The 21,202-nt window shown below is 39.2% G+C and overlaps 1 protein-coding gene across 8 annotated transcripts in view; it reads left to right on the forward strand.

The window, feature by feature from the left end:
- The window catches only part of PLXNB2 (plexin B2), a 519,751-nt gene that overhangs the window by 409,310 nt on the left and 89,239 nt on the right, over positions 1–21,202 (forward strand). For all 8 annotated transcript variants that reach the window (XM_061640183.1, XM_061640184.1, XM_061640185.1 and 5 more), the window contains 5 exons: positions 5,886–5,997; positions 6,960–7,062; positions 7,522–7,623; positions 14,832–14,924; positions 16,725–16,803. In XM_061640183.1, coding sequence (XP_061496167.1) covers positions 5,886–5,997; positions 6,960–7,062; positions 7,522–7,623; positions 14,832–14,924; positions 16,725–16,803 — 489 coding nt within the window. The remainder of the gene's footprint in view (positions 1–5,885; positions 5,998–6,959; positions 7,063–7,521; positions 7,624–14,831; positions 14,925–16,724; positions 16,804–21,202) is intronic.

The following is a 21,202-nucleotide window of genomic DNA, read 5'->3' on the forward strand; positions in this document are numbered from 1 at the left end:
GCAATCCAATGGGAACCTTTACTACGGCAGCTGGAGGGGCTGTTCGCATCTGGTCTATCGTGGCCTTCAAGGTTTGATTATCCGTCTTCAGCGCCTTGACTGCTGCTAGCAGGGCTTGAACATCCGTCTGCAAATCAGCTACCTTAGTCCTCAAGAGTTCCACTTCTTTCATCTCAGAAGTGGGATTCGTCCCCCCCGCTGCTCCCTTTGACATCTTGTCCCAGTCAAGTGAAGAGAGCGTTGAGGGTGATTTAGGTGGCTCTGTCAAGCTGTCAGGCCCAGGATGTGACTCAGGAACCAGACCAACGGCTGTAGTTAATTCGTGTTTTATTAGGGTAATGTCCAAACAAAGACTGTGTTTTCTCATGAATCAATACAGGGATACAGGTCCTGCGGCATTGGGAGAAAGTTGACAGAGCAAGGGACTTCTTCCCGCCTGTTCTTTAAGAAGGGGCCAAACGGGCGCGCAATCTTTCGCTCCTCCTTAACTGCCCCTCAGGTACTGCCCGCCTTCCCCCCCTTCTCTCCTGTCTTTTCAGCTGTCTGCGTGTGCGTGGTGAGGGGGGAAGCATCACCCCCTCCTCTTCTGAAGTTTCCGATTCCAGGATGGGGGATAGGGGAGGGGCTGATGGTAAACTGCCTCCCCGCTTTTCGGCTGTGAGCAGCCCTCCCTTTTTCCCCTCTTGCTCTGAGCCTGAAAGAGGGGGAGGCGTGAGAATGTCCAGGGAGGGCTCAGGCTCCCCGTTGCTAAGCGACCTTATCACTGGCAGTTCCTCTGTTTTGTCTTCGCTCCAAAGGGGGGAAGTTCCTCCCCCTTCCCTCTGCCATCCATCCGAATACTCTTCTCCCAACTCTCCGGGATCCAGCTCCCCGGGATTGGGACCCCAGCTCTGCCTTCCGACATCAGCGTACTGATGGCAACGCAGCCCAAAACTCCTGATGACCACACCCAGTGGCTTCATGTAGATGTTGAAAAGCATGGGGGACAGTACTGATCCCTGCGGGACTCCACAATGGAGAGTCCAGGGCATCGAGCAATGTTCCCCAAGCACTACCTTCTGGTGGCAACCCACCAAGTAGGAGCGGAGCCACTGCCAAGCAGTACCCCCAACTCCCAACTCCGTGAGTCTTCCCAGAAGGATACCATGGTCGATGGTATCAAAAGCAGCTGAGAGATCAAGGAGAATCAACAGAGTCACACTCCCCCTGTCCCTCTCCCGACAAAGGTCATCATACAGGGCGACCAAGGCTGTTTCGGTGCTAAAACCGGGCCTGAAACCGGATTGAAATGGATCAAGATAATCAGTGTCATCCAAGAGCCCCTGGAGCTGGCCGGCAACCACCCGTTCTAGCACCTTGCCCAGGAACGGAACATTCACCACAGGTCTATAGTTGTTCAGGTTATCTGGGTCCAAAGAGGGTTTCTTCAGGAGCGGTCTCACAACCGCCTCTTTTAGGCAGTCAGGGACCACTCCCTCTCTCCGAGAGGCGTTTATTATCTCCTTGGCCCAGCCAGCGGTTCCGGTCCTGCCAGCTTTCACCAGCCAAGAGGGGCAAGGGTCCAGCACAGATGTGGTCGCCCGCACCAGTCCAAGGATCTTGTCAACATCCTCAAGCTGTACAGACTGAAACTCATCCAATAAACAAGGACAAGACCGTGTTCTGGATGCTTCATTAGATCCCACTGCCATAATATTGGAGTCTAAGTCCCAGCGAATGCATGCGATCTTATCCTGGAAGTGCCTCGCGAACTCATCACAGCGGGCTACAGATGAATCTATGATGTCCCGAGGGCCAGAATGTAAAAGCCCTCGTACTATTTTAAAGAGCTCCGCCGGGCGGGAGAGAGATGCCTTAATTGTGGCAGCAAAATATCTCTTTTTTGCTGCCCTCACCGCTACTATATACCGCTTAGAAGAGGCACTCACCAAGGCATAATTGCATTCGTCAGGAGTTCGCCTCCATCTGCACTCAAGCCTCCTCCTCTTTTGCTTCATCACTCTCAGCTCCACGGTATACCATGGAGCTGTATGAGCTCTACATAGGAGGGGGCGCATGGGAGCGATCGTGTCAACCGCCCGGGTCATCTCCGTATTCCACAATCCGACCAGGGCTTCGACAGGAGCGCCAGTCTTCTCAGTCAGGAAATCCCCCAGAGCCCTTTGGAAACCCTCAGGATCGGGACTTCCAGGAAGGGTGACTTCGCTTGTGCCTGCTTTTGAGACGGGCTCCTGCCTCAAAAGAAGCTTATTCAGATATAAATCAGTCAGAACATTTTTTTTTGACTGATGAAATTTCTCCCGGGCAGGGAGAAACGTAGAGATCAACCTCAAAAGCCTGTTTTTGTTGGGAGGACTGGATTTCATTAATTTATGAGAAAAGGTCCAGCCAGCAATGCCGGACGGACTTCCGAACATGCTCTATCTGTTTAATGCGATACGTTTATCTTTTCTTCAAAGAGAAAACAGACTAACAGGCAAGCACCCTTCTTTCCATTATTTTCTTTACTTGGTTTAAATTGTTGCAGCAAAAGGAGATTTGTCAGATTGATCGGCTTTGGAGAACTTCTGGGTGAGCTATAACTCTTCTCTGTTACTCACGAAATTAACAGCTTATCTCTGTTCTTGTTGCAAAAAGCTGTCCTGGATGTGCATTCTAAAGATATAAACAGAAGAGAGATTTCTATTCCGAGGAACATTATATTGTCTGGGACTATTCTCTTTTTGGTCTATTTTATTTTGACGAATCTGCTTCTTCACGACGCCACTAACTGTTTTGATGCTGGGAACTAAATTTGTTTTGTATTCTTGAACATAGAGAGATAAGGCAGGCTGCTCTGTTCATACTGTGATGTCATCAAGCCTGGAATATTAACCCAATTGTTGCTGAAATAAGAAGTGGTTCTTCTTTATTTTTGTTTTGCTTTGTTTTCGTGGTTTTAAAAATGGCAATCAAGAAAGTGGCTGAGAATCTGGAAGTAATTATGTTTCAGAAAATAATGGATGAGATTGAGATAACGAAACAAACCCTGCGACAGGGCAGTAAGGAGCTGAAAATTGAACTGAGCAAAATGACGCAGGAGCTTAAAGAAATAGGGGGTCCTGTGAGAGAGGAGAATGAGAACAGAGATGAGAAGAAAAGAAAAAATAAAGGGAAGATACAAGCTCTGGAGATTGGAACAAATGTGGAATTGGAAAAAGATCTGGAGTTTATGGATATTAGAAATAAAATCTACTGTTTGGAATTTAACGTTATCTCTGAAGAAATTAATGAAGATATTAGAGATAAAGTTATCAATGGCTTGGATAATCTTCTGGACTGGAATGATGTGATGGAGTTTGATATAGAGAAAATCTATGGAATTAACTGCAGCCATGTGACAATGGAAAAACTCTCAAGAGATGAGCCAGTGCATTTTGTAAAAAAGAAGAACACAGATATGACTTTACAACAGTATTTCAGCAACTTATTCAGAATGGATGGCAAGAAAATATTTGGGATAGAGGAAATTCCCATCAGACTCTTATTATATGACTATGGCTACGACAGCAAGATTATTATGGAATACTGATAATAGAAGATTGGACACTGAAATTACTGGACTTAACAGGACTACTGAAGATGGAAGATGGAATTAATAGGGATAATGGAATAATGGCTATTGAAATTATTGGACCTAACAGATTTTGATGAGATGGATTAATCGAAATGTTTATTTGGACTATGGTTATGACAATAAGATTATTATTATTATTAACGAGATGGATTAATCGACATGTTTATTTGGAGGAAAATTGATAGATATATTTTTTAAAGAATTGAAACCTCTCTTTGACTTTTTGTGGAAAGAATAAAGTAATGTTTATGAGATTTGATGATTAATTAAGATAACTACTGGAGGAAAGTGATTTTATAATATAATTTAAGAGACAGGATTGTTATATATTGTAGACCTATAACTGATTTGATCTGTGACAAATGGGAAGTCAACATTTTATTTTATTTTTTTGTTTAATCATTTTTGTTTTGTTTTGTTTTTTGTCTTTGAATGTTTTATGATTTTGTTTTGTATGTTTTATGAAAATTTGAATAAAAATTATTGTAAAAAAAAAGAACCCTCAGGATCCATTAGTCTCCGGGGGCGGACCAATTTAATAGGTCCCCCACCCTTGCAGAGGGAAAGGGTCGCTGTGAGCCTAAACTTCAGCAAGCGGTGATCTGTCCATGACAATGGGGTAGATGAAAAAACCCCAACCACCAGATCACCATCTCCATGTCCAGTGGCGAAGATCAAATCAAGAGTATGTCCCGATACATGCGTTGGGCCAGTAACAACCTGAGACAGCCCCATGGTTGTCATGGAGGCCATGAAGTCCTGAGCCGCCCCAGATAGAGCAGTCTCGGCATGGATGTTGAAGTCCCCCAGTACCAATAGTCTAGGGGACCGCAGCAATACCTCCGAGACTACCTCTGTCAGCTCAGTTAGGGAATTTGTTGGGCAGCAGGGTGGGCGGTACACCAACAAAATTCCCAGTCTGTCTCTCTGGCCCAGCACAAGGTGGAGACACTCCAAACCAGTCGACACCTGGACAGGGTGCTTGGTGAGTGAGAAAGAACTCCTATAGACCACAGCAACCCCACCTCCCCATCCTTCGGTTCTACCATGATGCTGAACCGTATACCCAGGTGGGCAGAGCTGGGAAAGAGCAACTCCTCCCTGATCGCCCACCGAGGTTTCAGTTACGCACGCCATCCCACCCTTCCCACCCTTCCCCGCAGAAGGAGCCCAGGGCGGCAGTTTATGGAATTAAGTATTCAGTGTTCAGTAATTACTGGACACCACACAAATAAGTTGATTTGTGGCCTTTCTGTATATGCATTTTCTATATGTTAGAATCTGTATATTTTTCTAGAAAGTAAAGTGCACACAAGTTTTGCTACATGATGCCATCTCTTGCAGATTGTTGCATGTGAGAGTCAGTGGTTCCCCGTGGACTCTAACAAACGCTTCCAGTCACAGCCATATTTCTCCTGAGAAGATTGGCAAAAGGCAATAATCTATGCTATTTAAATATGTAAATATTAGGTTTTTTTAAAAAAAAAACTCTGAACTGGTACTTTTTTAAAAATAAAATTTTCAAAATCCAATTTTCGGTTGACCCCAGAACATGGGCTAAAGTGAAAAACAACCTGGGATTTTCAACAGAATTCTTCATAAAGTAGACTTAAATCTAAGCTGTCACCACTCTTTCAAAAAGCTGTTACAAGAAAGCTGAGTTTGTAATTGCTCAATAGCATGTGAAATAGATTGTCAGAAAGGCTTAATGGTTTCCATAAGAGAAATAGTTGGAAGCCTCATTGAGAAAGTTCCAATTTTATATGTATAGATCATCATCTTTAGTTCAGTAATAATCCAGATTAGAAACCTATTAATATAGGAAGTATTTGCTATAGAATAGCTTTCCAAAATGCTAGGTTTAGCTTGTTATTTTGAGCACATATTGGTTATTTCAGAAACCCTAAAGTCATCTGTTTTATTCATAGTGTAGAATTCATAAATTGCACACACTGTCAATATAAAAACTTTTTTAAAAAATATTTAATCTTCTGAATTCATGCATCTTATTTCTTTTGGTTTTTCTGACTTGCATGTTTCAGAAGTATAATAGATTATAGGCATTTTCCTACTTTTAATAGTTTAGAGCTTTTAAATATTTTATCATACTTCTCCCATCAGCTTTTTCTCCTTTTAGTTCCTGAGCATTTAATGCTGTTTCATTCAGAGTGAACAAACGATTCACACTCTAACCCCACAGGTTCAAAGAATGCTTCAGAAGGCTATATAAAGCAATCTCAGTCAAATAAATCTCTAATTTTTTTTGTAGATTATGTCTTGGTTCCACTGCGTCTGACCATTGGTGATAATATATTGCTTGCATCGGGCACATATCCTTTTTATGATTGTGAAAAAGCTATAAACCGAATTGAAAATGAACCGTAAGTATCTAGCTGCTTAATTCTCATGTCTCCCCCTCCCCCTAATCCTATACACATTCAAATATTATAATAGTTAATGTTTTTCAAATCAAAGTGGAGTCTCTCAAAGTAAGAGGAAGGTTTTCCTATGGGGCATCAGCAAAAGATGTGCAAACAACTTCTTGACTGTTCCTGTTTATGTCTTAAGTGAACTGAAGTGTTCTTATTCTTTTCCATAAGCCTTTTGCCTTCCACAGCTCTTCTATCGGGATCAATAAAATACATTACGAAAAGCATGTTGCCCTATTTCAGCTTTTCTTGTAATTTGTCTGTTATGTCATATTCCACTGGATTTGATCTTTGGTGATATTTCTAAAGTAGCAATACATTCTGTCCATCTTTGTTTTGTTCTGTCCATCTTTGCTTTTTCAATTTTATGCTTGAACAAAGAAATTATTTTCTTCATTTATTAAGTAAGTTTCACTCAAAACAAAGTTTAAGAGTCCTTGAATTGTATTAGGATTTGTGAAATAGTAAATGTTTTCTAAAATCCAGAGTACTTTGCATTTAATGGTTGTAGACCAGTTACTTAGTCTCTCACCTTTCTACACTTTTTAGGTCTATCTTGGGTGGAAAAAATATAGTTACAGTAGACCAACTTACAATATAGTTGCTTATTCCATGATGGCCTGGCCATCTTGAGGGCATGACTCCTCTCAGAGTCCTGAATTTCCAACTTACTTTGTGTTCCCTCTTGCAAAACACTTTGTTACTGTGTGTTGCACCTGGAATTCTGCAAGAGCATCCTTGGCTGTTCATGTAGCAGCCAAGTATCCATATTAATTTTTTTCTCTGAAAATGAAGTGATATTTATTGCTATATATAATGAAATTATTAGGGAGGCTTATAAAAGAACTGGAAAGAAAGGAACAATGGAAAATGCAATACAAAAACAGTTCTAACCTTCTGGTTTATCCATGCAGGTGCTATTCCTGTGCAAGCAGTAGATGGAATTGCCAGTGGGATTGGAAGAAACATATCTGTGAAGACTCTTCTTTAGAAGAAGATGTGATTAAACAAAACAAGGTAAATTTTTTAAAATAGAATGAGCAGATCTTATTTAAACATTTAAGAAGGTGGTGTGTATTTTTCCTTCTTTTCTGAAACAACTGTAAATGAATTGCAAAGAAAGATCAACATTCTGAAATATTTTTCTGCAGCTTTTCTAACGCCTTGGTAGAGGCATGAAAATAAAAATATTCGGTTAAGTGATTAAAAAGCAGTTCAGTGTTTTCTTTACAGTCCATTTTGCTGTTTTACTTTAATAGGTGGAAAGAAATTTCAAGAATGGGAATGATAGTTCAGCATATGCTGCAGTCATTTTTAGCATGTCTAATTTGAAAAACTGTAGTCAAATCTGTCACTCTCTGAGCAAAGTGTGAAGATCTTCAGAACACCAAAAATTATATTGTCCCAAGTATGTTCAGATGTTTTATGATGCAATATTTCTATTTTTAATCACATATGAAAATGTTTATTTCCTAGGCAGAAGAATGCCCACACTTTCTAAATCCCAGCCCTAACATAATTCCTATGGAAGTCTCAACAAAAGTATATTTTGAAGGAAAGAATCTAGATTTCTATCAGGTAAATTTCATGAAGTGCTTGAATATATTTTAATGTATACAACCCAACAGTTGTCAAATAGTGTTATGGGTGTTCTCTTCTGAATTCCACTATTTACAAACTCCTTGTGCAAAAAAGTCATGCGTTTCCAAGTAGCCATTTAGTAATTGGATTTATACATGACTGATGATTGTGCAGTTTCGTTAAGCTTGCTTTCATAAATAATTTGTAAATTTCATATTAATCTTCAATAGTGTAGACTAGCTGTGGGGTAAATAATTAAGAACCTAGATGTTTTTAGTTTTTTGATTTACTTATACTATTTGTTGCATTTAAATAATAATGTTATAATGAACAGAGGAATATGTTTGTCTAGTTTATGTCTTTTGTTGAAGTGACTGTTGTATTTCATACCTTTGTTCTGTAGCCACAATTATTTCCTTGAAACTTATCAGTGATGATAAAACTATTACTTTTCTTCCTTTCTCCATGGTCAGCAAAAATGTGCTAATGTTGCAAAATAGCTCTAATCTCTACTATGTGGAATGTAAGTGAATTATATAAACAGCTCTTAAATCAGCTCTCTAGCTATTGCTGTGGGTCTCCGGTTTAGAGACCACTGACTGGTACGGAAAAAGAATAATCTGCAATCTTGAAAAATAAAGAGAGGGTGTGGCAGCCAAGTGTGACCCATCAATGGTGGCTCTGTTCTTTCTCAGTCATGTTCTACCTTCAGCTATCTCATCCATTCCTTCCAGAGAATTCCACCACTTTTCTTGCCTCAGTGGCTGTATCTGAAGTACCGTATTTGAGAGGTTATATCTTCAATGTAGTAATACATGGAGCTCTGTGCTTAGAGTCTTGAGTTAGCATGATACTTTTATGTGAATACAGATTATTATGAAATAGTCCATTAAGCAAAGTTTTACCCCTCCTCCATAGGTCTCTATGTATTGTGACACAGCCCCTTGAGAAATTAGTGTTTCATATTCAGTGGGCAGCTGTTCTAAATGTAGTTCAGAGCTCTCTATGTTTCAGCTTGAATATAGAAATCAATATTTGTGGGATTTTAATTACAGGAAAAAATAAAAAACGTTTGGGTGTGGGTCTAATGCAGCTGTGTTGAGCTATAAACAGGAATACATATGTAATACTGTTCTCTCTGTGCATGCATACACTTTTGAAGTGACTTAAGCAGGAATACTCTGAGGAAGAATTATTATTCCTAAATATGTTCATTTATGATGATGATTTGCCTATAGCACCAGGAGTATATCTAGCAGAAGCATGAAACAAGTTCAGTTATCAATTCAGGCAGGGCCACCATATTGTATTAAGCATTAAGTCCCAAAAGCTCTCTGTAAAGTAATGACAAAATGATGGTTAATGCAGGACTCAGTTCATCTGTCGTATGTCCTCATGGTTGAAACAGCACCACAAAGACAATGTGACACACTTCCTTGATTCCAGTGATACTTATGACCTTGATCATCTGCCCAGGAGCTATCTCAATGCCTGACCCTGCTGTTTATGTTGTTGTTGTTATGTGCCTTCAAGTTGATTACGACTTATGGCAACCCTATGAATCAGTGACCTTCAAGAGCATCTGTCATAAACCACCCTGTTCAGATCTTTTAAGTTCAGGTCTGTGGCTTCCTTTATGGAATCAATCCATCTCTTGTTTGGTCTTCCTCTTTTTCTACTCCCTTCTGTTTTTCCCAGCATTATTGTCTTTTCTAGTGAATCAGGTCTTCTCATGATGTGTCCAAAGTATGAAACCTCAGTTTCATCATTTTAGCTTCTAGTGACAGTTCTGGTTTAATTTGTTCTAACACCCAATTATTTGTCTTTTTTGCGGTCAATGGTATGCACAAAGCTTTCCTCCAACACCACATTTCAGATGAGTTGATTTTTCTCTTATCTGCTTTTTTCACTGTCCGACTTTCACATCCATACATAGAAATCAGGAATACCGTGGTCTGAATGATCCTGACTTTGGTGTTCAGTGATACTGATGGAGAATTTTTCTCCATTGGGATCTTTTGCTGGGGGTCCTTAAAAAAAACAATTCTAAGAGACAGGCTTGAAGCAAAAAGGTAGGCCTTTATTCTTTACAAGCATATGCAGGGTCAGCCTCCCAGAAACATCCAGGAGAGACTGCACTGAGACAACTGTGTGCAAGCTCTTTTATAGAGTACAGTTACAGCATGTGACAGACAATCTCATGAGTTCTTGCCCACCTAACATCACAGTTCTTCATCTCTACAATTGTTTCCAAACCAATCAGAAAGCATTAGGCAACTCCATGCTGATTCCAAAATTCTGTCCATCTCATTAATGTTACCATTGTTCTGCTGTCCACCTTGACTAATGAATTTTCAGGCCAGTACCATTGTGAATGTGCTTTCAAGCATCCTTGTACTTACATTGTTCTCATTGTTTTCATTGTTCTGATTGGCCACGCTGACCCAGGTACTCTTGGAGATATTTGAACAGGTTCTTTGAGTTAAGTTTGCCTCAACTTAGGGTGCTTGGGAATGTATGAGCACCCCCCAATCCTATTCCTTTGCCATAGGGGTTTTTATGTCCTTATACTTTCTCAGAAATCCCATTTCTTTACTTATAAAATACATAGCTCAAGAGAGGGAATTATTTTTAAAACACTGAGTTTTATTTTGAAGCCACACAGACTAAGGAAAAGACTGGGTGACTCTGGCTAACTAGTATCTTTCAGCCTTAGAGATATAGAGGAGGCAGGCCACCCCAGAGTACCTTTTTCTTAATAAAAACACACTTACAAAGTTGTAAATATAATGTAACACACTGGGTTATTTTAAAATCATTGTAAAATCACACTGTTTGTCCCATTATAACTTTTGATACATGTTTCATAATTTTTCCCTAGAGGAAGTTCTTGCTCTGTACAAGAAATTATTTCCCTGGATTAAAACAAATATCATATCAATCACTGCTTACCATCTTAAATGCTTGCTTTGAATCAGAACAATAGATCAATTAATAAATGTCACTCATGCACCGGCTGATTTGGCAAGAACCCAAGAGTTCAAACTTTTACTTTGCCTGCTTTTTCTATAGTTTTTAGGATTCTCTGTGAGCCTGTTCTCAACAAGCCTTCAGGCCTATGCTAAATTCCTTATGACCATAAAACATATTCCTTTTTAATATCTATGATTATATATGTGTGGATATATAAAATTCCCCATTAATACATCTTTGTATTTGAGGACCTTTTCTAGTTCTCTCATAGCTGCCCTCCCCAGTCCTAGCCTTCTTCTGATTTCTTGACTGTTGTCTCCATTTTGGTTAATGACTGTGCCGAGGTATTCATAATCCTTGACAAGTTCAATGTTCTCATTATCAACTTTAAAGTTACATAAATCTTCTGTTGTCATTACTTTAGTCTTCTTGACATTCAGCTGTAGTCCTGCTTTTGTGCTTTCCTCTTTATCTTTCATCAGCATTCTTTTCAAATCATTACTGGTTTCTGCTAATAGTATGGTATCCTGCATATCTTAAATTATTGATATTTTTCCCTCCAATTTTTACACCTCCTTCATCTTGGTCCAATCCCGCTTTCCGTATGATATGTTCTGCATACAGATTAAACAAATAGGGTGATAAACTACACCCCTGTCTCACACCCTTTCCTGTGGGGAAGCAATCTGTTTCTCCATATTCTGTCTCCACAATAGCCTCTTGTGCAGAGTATAGGTTGTACATCAGGACAATCAGATGCTGTGGCACCCCATTTCTTTTAAAACATTCCATAGTTTTTCATGATCTACACAGTCAAAGGCTTTGCTGTAATCTATAAAGCACAGGGTGATTTTCTTCTGAAATTCCTTGGTCCGTTCCATTATCCAACATATGTTTGCGATATGATCTCTGGTGTCTCTTCCCTTTCTAAATCCAGCTTGGACGTCTGGCATTTCTCGTTCCATATCTGGTAAGAGCCTTTGTTGTAGAATCTTGAGCATTACTTTACTTGCATGGGATATTAAGGCAATAGTTCGATAATTACTGCATTCCCTGGGATTCCCTTTCTTTAGAATTGGGATATATATTGAACTCTTCCAGTCTGTGGGCCATTGTTTAGTTTTCCATATTTCTTGAAAAAAATTGTCAAAATTTGGACAGATTCAGTCTCAGTAGCTCGTAGCAACTCTATTGGTATGCCATCTGTTCCTGGTGATTTGTTTCTTCCAAGTATTTTTAGGGCAGCTTTTACCTCACATTCTAAAATTTCTGGTTCTTCATCATATGGTTCCGCCGTGAATGAATCTGTCATCCTGGCATCTCTTTTATAGAGTACTTCAGTGTATTGCTTCCATCTTCCTTTTATTTCATCTCGGTCAGTCAGTGTGTTCTCCTGTTGATTATTCAACATCCCAACTCATGGTTTAAATTTCCCTTTCATTTCTCTAATCTTTTGGAATAGGGCTCTTGTTCTTCCCTTTTTGTTGTCCTCTTCTATTTCTATACAATAACTATTGTAATAGTTTTCTTTGTCTCTACATACTAGTCGCTGTATTGTTGCATTTAGGATTCTGACCGTGTTTCTATCTCCTTTTGCTTTTGCTTTCTTTCTCTCTTTAACCATTTCAAGAGTTTCTTCAGTCATCCACTGAGGTATTTCTCTCTTTTTAACTAGAGGTATTGTCATTTTGCATTCTTCCCTGCAGGGCTGTGGAGTCGGTACGCCAAACCTCTGACTCCGACTTCTCTATTTTTCTACTGTCCGACTTCAACTCCACCCAAAATTGTTCAACTCCACAGCCCTGGAAAGGGCTGTAAATGTCTTTTTAAATTGGAAGCTCTCATAGGAGCATTTTTATCGCTGCCTGAATATGTGCTGATCTTGGCATCACAGCATTTGTCTTCATCTGGGTCCTGTGTCATACACTGACATACAAAATGTTTTCCATCGTGAGTTATGGTGAAATGCTCAATTACAGCTGACTTCATGGGAAGCTTCTTTGACATTTTGAATTTATATTTTTAAAAAATTGTCAATCAAAATTTATTTTGAAGTCTGAGTCGGTACATTTGTTCTGACTCTGACTCCACCCAAAATTGCTTCCGACTCCACGACTCCGACTCCACGACTCCGACTCCACAGCCCTGCTTCCCTGATAATGTCCCTCACTTCAGTCCATAGTTCTTCTGGTTCTCTGTCAACTAAGTTTAAGCCTCAAATCTGTTCCTTATTTGATCTTTATATTCTTCTGGGATGTTATTTAAATTGTATTTTGGCATTATGATTGCTTTGTTGTTCTTCTTTAGCTTTACTGTGATTTTCAATACGACCAGTTCCTGATCTGTACCGCAGTCTGCTTTGTACTTGTCCTTTGTTCTTCCCCAGTAGCTTGGTGAGTGCCTTCTGACCTGGGGTCTCATCTTCAAGCACTATCTTGTGTTGCATTTTGGATACTCTGTTCATAAGGTTTTCGTGGTATTCAGAGGTGGTTTACCATTTCCTTCCTCTGAGTTTGGATGCATCTTAGTCTGGTGTCTCAGCTTTGACCATTCCGCCTTGGGTGCCCCTGCTAGGAGTCTATCCTCTTGGTCTAGACTCCTGATGGCATTGCTCTCAGTTTCTTCAACACTTTCAAACCCCCTCACCACATTAAGGTGTGCATCCTAAAGGGGACTGCTGTTTATAGGCAACTTCTACTGAGGGGGGACACTATCAGGAATCTCTGAGGAGGTTACCAGACATGAAACCTGTGGCTGGAAACCTAAAGACCTTTTTGGCAAGGAGTCTAAATCAATATACTCTCCACCCAAGGCTTTTTACTGTCCTTGGGTTCCCTTTGCAGAAGACAGCACAATCCAAAGCCCCCAGCTTCCATAGATGTGATACCCCAAATGATACCAGCAATTGTATTGTGAACATTGTTCAGTCTAACAACAATCTGATTACCATTTATACTGGTATAGCAAGAAAATTGTCTGCAATTTTTATCTGTACTTACTGCAGAACCCTTTACAATCTCACTATCATTGAATTACATTAAATTCCTATGCTTTTAAAAAAAGCATCTGAAAGAGAGAGATACAGACTTCTATAGATGTCAGATAAGTCTAAGTTCATTTATATTCAGATTGCATGCACCCATTCCTTTTTTACTTTTTTTACCCTGCCCTCACTTCTGGTCTGTATATCTCCAGCCAAGGATCAGGCTTTTGGTAAACCAATAAAAGTATTTATTTGATAACACTAGGAAATAACAAGATTAATTTAGGAATGTTTAACAAGCGTATGGTTTCATATAGTATCACTCTTATGTTTCCAGTTATATATATTGTGTCCAAATATCAGCCTAATAGAATCCAAACCTCCCTCAGAACTCTGTCAACTCAATCCCAACTGCCTCCCACTTCAACTCCCTTCCAATCACTCTCCTCTCAACTCCCCCCAACAACCTCCCCAACTCACCTGTCATCCTCTTATTTATACCTTCAGCCATTCAAACATTCAGCCAATCATCATCCAACATTCTCCTGCTTTCTAGCCCATGTACTCCCCTCTTACTCAATTCATTTACCATATATCCCTATATAAACCCGCACTTACCATATTTACAGTTTTTAACATATAAGGTCATTACAGGTTTCTATTCATAGCCTATGTTTATAGGAAAGAAAATAACCAAAAAAACCCATCCCGTTACACTAGTATTTGGAATGAGTAACACTGCATGTATCTTTAGCATCTAACAGACAGCCTTGACATATGTGAAGTACCATAGGTCCCATCAGCTATTAATGGGAAAAACAAACAAATAAATAGGTGATATGTTTTCTAAGTTATACCACCTTGGGGGTTGGAGGAGGGTAGTTGAGGGAAGGGAGGTTGAGAGGGCAGCTGGGATTTTCTCTTAGATATGCTGAATACTTAATTGGTATAAGAGTTATATCTATGTGATTTGTAATGCCTGCTGATGGTTTTTGAGACAAATATGTATATTATTGTGAAAACCAATAAAAGTTTTATACAAAAAATTTGGGGCATCAGAAAATGTTGTAAAATCCTGCCTAAAGTGCTTATACTTTCTGTGTTATATTTGTGATTGAAATTGTCACAGCTTAATGATTAAGGTTCTCTGTTTGATCTTGTTATTTCTAGAGATGGAAGGTATATTGCTCAGTGAAACTACTATTGGTCTACTGCTGGTATTCTAAGTCTAATATTTTGCCTTTCACAGGGTAGCCATTTCATAATTGGAAATAACCACGTTCAGTTTGAGACCACAGTGGAAAAAACATCTGATGGAACTTTCGTCTTTGAAAGCGAACCGGTAAATATTAGGAATTGAGAGGCAGTGTTACAGATCTCTTTGTATTTTGCTTTCTTTAAGGCTGAGCTGAAGAGTGGATTACTGCAATGCACTTTATGTGGGGCCTCCCTTGCACTTGATCAAGAAGCTCCAGTTAGTGCACAGTGCTGCAGCGCGACTGCTGATGGGAGACCATGGCAGCATATTACACTTCTGCTAAAAGAACTGCACTGGTTCCCGATTTGCTACAAAGCCAGGTTCTAGGTGTTGCTATTAGCCCTTAACAGCTTGGGACCAGTTTACTTGCAGGATCACCTTACTCTGTATATGCCCACTCAGCTGCTTCGATCTGTGGAACTGGCACTCTTATAGGTGCCACATAATACTCATTCCACAGTTGTAAGAAATCCATCTTTTAGTGTGCCAGCACCTACACTTTGGAACTCCCTGCCTATTGGCATCAGGTAGCCACTTTCATTTTACCTTTTTCAGCACCTGCTTAAAACATTTTTGTTTAGGTAAGCCTAGCCAGACATGTAGAAGTTACATATGTTTTAATCTATTTTTAGCTTATTGTTGATTTTAATTTATTTTTGAATGTTTGTAAATGCCTTTTTTAACTGGTTGTTATTGATAATTTGAATTTTTTATTGTTTTGTAAACTGCATTGAGGCTTTATTACAATCTAGCAGTACATACATTTTGTTAAATAAAATAAAAATAAATTCATCATCAAGTTCATCTTGCCACCTGCAATCAACATATTGGCCATATTCAGACTTCCTTTCTTTGCCCCTCCCCTCCTTCCTTTGAGTGCCATCTTTGGGACGGAAATGTTGCTTGTATTAAGCCAGAGTTCCACATTTGAACTGGGGAACTCTGGTTTAACATTGATCAGCCGACTCATAAGCCATATCCCATTCTGTTGCGTTGACCAAAGGCCAATATAGTATGAGAAGGAACATCTTCCTTTGGTCCCATATTGCAGGAAATCTGTCTTGTTTTCTGTTACGTATATTATGTGCATGCTACTACAAATGTACAGAGCTGGGCATGGCTTAATGTTGATGACATATCTTAAGAAAAGTCCAGTGCTGGAGGGATTGCTGAACTTTGCTTGTGAATGTTGATGAGATTTCCCCATTTCTGTCATTCATATTTGTTGTAGCAGCCAAGAATATATTTAAGTTTTTGGACAAACTACATATATGATATAATAAAAGATTGTTAAATTTCCCTCTTTGCTTTCTCTGCAAGACAGAGATTTGCTGTGGTAGTCACTTTCTAAATGTATCTTTACATCTAGAATGAAAGCCATTTAATGTGTGTTTGTGTTCATGTATTACTCGGTTCTTAGAAGGAACCATTTATTTAACAAACAACAAAACACCCACTGATATTTGTCGCTTAAAAAGTGACTAAACATTACACTTCCACTTTGTGTGCCTGTAAGGATGAGCTTGTGTGTGTGTGTGTGTGTGTGTGTGTGTGTGAACATTTTCTGTTATATTCATCTGTTTTCTATGCTTTCTGAAACGTTACAACAATTAAGGCTGCAATCCAATACACACTTACCTGGGAGTAAGTCCCATTGAATGCAATGGAGCTTACTTCTGAGTAGAAATGTATTGGATTCCAGCCTCAGTGTTAAAATAACATGGCTATGAATGAATCTCCTAGTAGAAGAATTGGTGCCATCAATTTTGAAGATACAGCAATCACAATATGACCATGGTAATAAGCTACTTGATTTGGGATGAATGGGTTAAGACTTCAGATTATTTCTGAAGGAGATAACCATTGTCTTCCCTCACCCTTCAGATTCCTGTTGAAAATGAAACTCTACCACTTAGTTTATTCATTAAAATGGATAAAGGCAAGATTGATAGCAAACTGATTGGTAAGTATGCAGCACCTCCAAGACCATAACCTTTTAATTTTTCACTGCTTTAATAAGGAACTAACAATTATATAAATCCTATTGCCTTAAATAGGATTTTACCCTGGCAAAAAATATTATTAGCATGAGTTTGAACATTAAAACATTGTCTTGGCATTTGCTTGCTTGGGTATGAAAAATATTTTTTCCAGTAATCAGTGCTTCAGGTTTTGTGATAACTCCTTCCAAATTCTTCAGCATGTGCCCTGATGCATCTCTGCAAGAGTGACCAGATCTGGAGACCACAGGGGAGTTTTAATTTGTTACCCTCTTATCCTTACCTGGGTATGCATTTTGGATTAATGTTTTTTCTCTAATTGGTTTATGTACTTATGTGTGATGTTCTCTATATTTGTATATGTTGAATGTATTGTTTATTTTTGAGAAAATGAGAGAGAGCGCTTTGAAAGCAACAAACAAAACTTCACCCAAGCTTGCTCTCGATCCCTATAAGGATGCCGTTCACCTAAAAATATATGCACATAATTGTGATTAACAAAACAGAAGTTTTTATTGTTCTACCAAAACATTTTGGCTTCCACCTTCATCAGCTGCTAACATACAAATGCAGTTACCAAGTTATAGAGCTTTGAGGATGGAATGCTCAGAGCAGCTTCCTTTGCAAAAGCTAAGTAATACTTGTACTGTCCTCCAAGTTAAGGCCATGTGTTGCCAATGTGTCCAGAGAGTATATACCAAAATTCCCCCTCTTAGTCAATGCTGCTGGATCTGTTGGCATCTCTATTGCTGTTACAGAAAAGTCAAACAGGCTATGGCCCTCTGTGTTGAAATGTTTTACAACTGGTTGCTCCACTTTTTTGTCAAGATTGCCGATTTGTGGTTTCTGAAGCGTGTGCGTAGGTCAGTTGTAGTTTTTCCTACGTATTGGATATGACATCCTGGTCTTTTGCATTCAGTGACATAAATTATATTGCGGGACCTGCAGGTGATGTTCTGTTTCATGTAATATGTTCTTCCTGTCCTAGTGCTGTTGAAAGTAGCTGACTCCCTGAGTTACACACAGGTGATACAGCGTTTGGAGTGACAAGGATGAGACCCAGGATTGCTGATGGGTGGCTTAAGCACAGCTCTCACTAACAGTCTGTGTAAATTTGGAGGCTGGCGAAAGGCTACAACAGGAGGGCTTGTTGATGGCTCTAACAAGATGTTCAGAGTTTGCTAGCGATGGGTAGTCCTCATTGCTCAGTGATAGTTAGGAGATGCTGGATGGAAATCTACCACAAATGGAATCTGTTGTTGTTCTTTGACACCTCATTATGATGGAGGAGGTTTTCTCTGGACAGAATGGAGCTTAGTGGATGTTGCAATCAATAATATGTGGAGGATATCCTCTCAGAAGTAGGTGTTCTTTAAGTTCACTGATCCTTCTCTGATATTTATCCTCATTGTTGCAAATAAGTTTGATTCTCAGAGCTAAGCTATACACAATGTTTTTCTTGATATGCTTAGGTTGGCAGGATTTCCACTTTAGATAGGTGTGGACATCAGTGGGTTTGCTGTAGAGATCAGTGGCTATTTTGTTGTTTTCAATGGTGAGAAGGACATCAAGAAAAGGGATGTGAGGATTATTTGTACTATTAAATGTAAATTTAATGGATGGATAGAGTTTATGTAATTTTTAAATTGTTCTAAACACCCTTTACCATTAGTCCAGACCATAAAGATGTCATCAGTGTATCGCCACTATGTACGTGGTTTGTTAATGGCCTTTTTGAGGATCTCTTGTTCCAATTTACCCATAAATAGATTTGCATATGATAGAGCCATGTGAGTCCCCATAGCTTGTGCCTTGTAGTGTTCTCCATTGAATGTAAAGTTGTTGCAAGTCAGGACTAGTGTAGCTAAAGTTGTGATAACCTCTGTTGGAGGATTGTTTCTATCTCTGGTGTCAAGGAACTCATTTAAAGCCTGAACATTATATGGTATATTGGTGCAAAGAGATGTGACATCTAAAGTAGCTAGTATAGTATTGTTGTGGAATTGATACTGCTTGTTTAAAGACTCAATTTTAAGTAAGAAGTCATTAGTGTTTTCAATATATGATGAGAGGTTTTGTGCCATGTTTTGTAAATTTAAGTCAGTGTGCAGAGAAATCCTTTCAGTAGCTGTGTTGTTACCTGAGACAGTTGGGCGACCAGGATTGTTGGCTTTGTGGATTTTAGGCAGCATGTAAAACCTTCCAGGGGTGGGATTTGGATTAACAAGGAGATCAGCAGTCTCCTCTTTAAGAAGTTTCCTACTTGTAAGGTTTTGTATAGTTTTAATGATATGAGTATTGAGATTTGTTTTGTTTTTGTCAAGACATCTATATGTTGTTTCCTCCTTTGTTGTGTTTGACCTTCTGCTATGTAGTCTGTAGCGTTAAGTACCACGACAGCACCACCCTGATCCGCAGGCTTGATGACATCCCTTCTCATCTGAAGGTTCTTTAGGGCTATTCTTTCTTCTTTTGAAAGGTTGTCATGAATAGAAGTTGCTGTATGGTTGTTAATGACTCTGTTTATTGATAAGAAAAAGGTTTCTAGGACGGGATTCCTGTTGATATCCGGTGTCCAAGATTTAGGTAGCAGAAACTGTAGCAGAGGATCTCTGTTGTCTTTCAAATGCTTTGATGTCACATTTCATTTGTGCTATGTGGTGCTCTCTAGGTGTCGAGCAAGGGTTGAGGCCTTTAGATAGAAGCCTAATTTCATTAGGTGACATTTTGCCTGCAGTGAGATCTATTATTGTTGTGGAGTCATTTCTGTAAGTTATGTCAGGTGATCTTGTTATACATGTGGAAGTTATTGGAGTAAATAATTTAATAACACAGGGTTCTATTTATAAAGAAATATTTTCCTCTGCTACAAGAGTAAAAACTAGCAATAAGAAAAAGAAAAACAGGGGATTCAAAAGATTTACTCCGAAAACTTCCACATGTATATGAATATATAATTTTTAAAAGCTTTGTATCATATGCAGCAGCCAAGTCTACTAATAAAAGGTACATTTTTTTCAAGATTCTAATGCTGCCACTCTGTGTAAAGTCAGTCAAAACTTGCTCTTCTGTGCTGCTGCTGCTGCTGCTGCCCCCTCTGCTATAGATCAGTTAGCTCTGGTCTTCAAAGAAGCTGAATGTTGGAAGATTCAGGACAGACAAAAGGAAGTACTTCTTTACTCAGCGCATAGTTAAACTATGGAACTTGCTCCCACAAGATGCAGTAATAGCCACCAGCTTGGATGGCTTTAAAAGAAGATTAGACAAATTCATGGAGGACAGGGCTATCAATGGCTACTAGCCGTGATGGCTGTGCTGTGCCACCCTAGTCAGAGGCAGCATGCTTCTGAAAACCAGTTGCCGGAAGCCTCAGGAGGGGAGAGTGTTCTTGCACTCGGGTCCTGCTTGCGGGCTTTCCCCAGGCACCTGGTTGGCCACTGTGAGAACAGGATGCTGGACTAGATGGGCCACTGGCCTGATCCAGCAGGCTCTTCTTATGTTCTTACGTTCTTTTACTGATTACTATCCCAATCTTGCAATTATTCTTGTCCAGGCACAGGTCGAATGTGAACACTTGTTTCCTGGCAGGCAGAGAAGTCCATGCACAATGAGTAATTATGCTTGAAAGAGCCATGACCTTCCAAATGTTTTTTAGAAATCTGTATGCTTATTACTGTGACTCAGTGACACTTATAACTGATGTGCCCATACTGATAAATCTTGCGTAGCTGGAAATCATTCTATAGGTACAGTTGTATTTAATAGATTTACTTTTAATGGATAGTACAAATAAAATTCATTGCTCGAGAACTTTTCTCTTTATATATATATATACACTAATAGCTCCTCCACCCAAACAACATACATCATCTTCCTGTATGGAATTACTGTGAACCACTAATACATTGTGGCCACGTAAAAAGCAAATTATAATCTTGGATGAATTTAATATGGCATTTCCAGTAAGGACTACAAATTGTTTCTACCTTTTGTATGCCACACTGGCAGCCTTCCCCTTTATCCATTTTTGGTCAACAGTGTTCAAGCAGGAGGAATTGAACTTGGAATAAATGCAAAGAAATTCAGAGAGGATTCTAAATCTTGTGTGTCTAGAGTAGGGATGCTAGAGGATTTTGTTCAGTGGTTCATCTTAAGTAAACTTACCTGATATGCAGCTCCCAAACTAATATGTAAATTAGAACACAGTTATCCTTCCATTTTTGCACCTCTCCAAATTTTGTGGCATGGTTCTCAGCTGAAAAAGTGTATCAGTATGTGTTTTTAAGAGTTAAATGTTTACAAAAAATGATTGCTTTGTTTAAAAAGTACTAGAGATATTGCACATTTTAGTGTGACTTTAAA

This window comes from Rhineura floridana, chromosome 8 (genome assembly GCF_030035675.1).
Source record: "Rhineura floridana isolate rRhiFlo1 chromosome 8, rRhiFlo1.hap2, whole genome shotgun sequence".
In the NCBI taxonomy this organism is placed as follows: domain Eukaryota; kingdom Metazoa; phylum Chordata; class Lepidosauria; order Squamata; family Rhineuridae; genus Rhineura; species Rhineura floridana.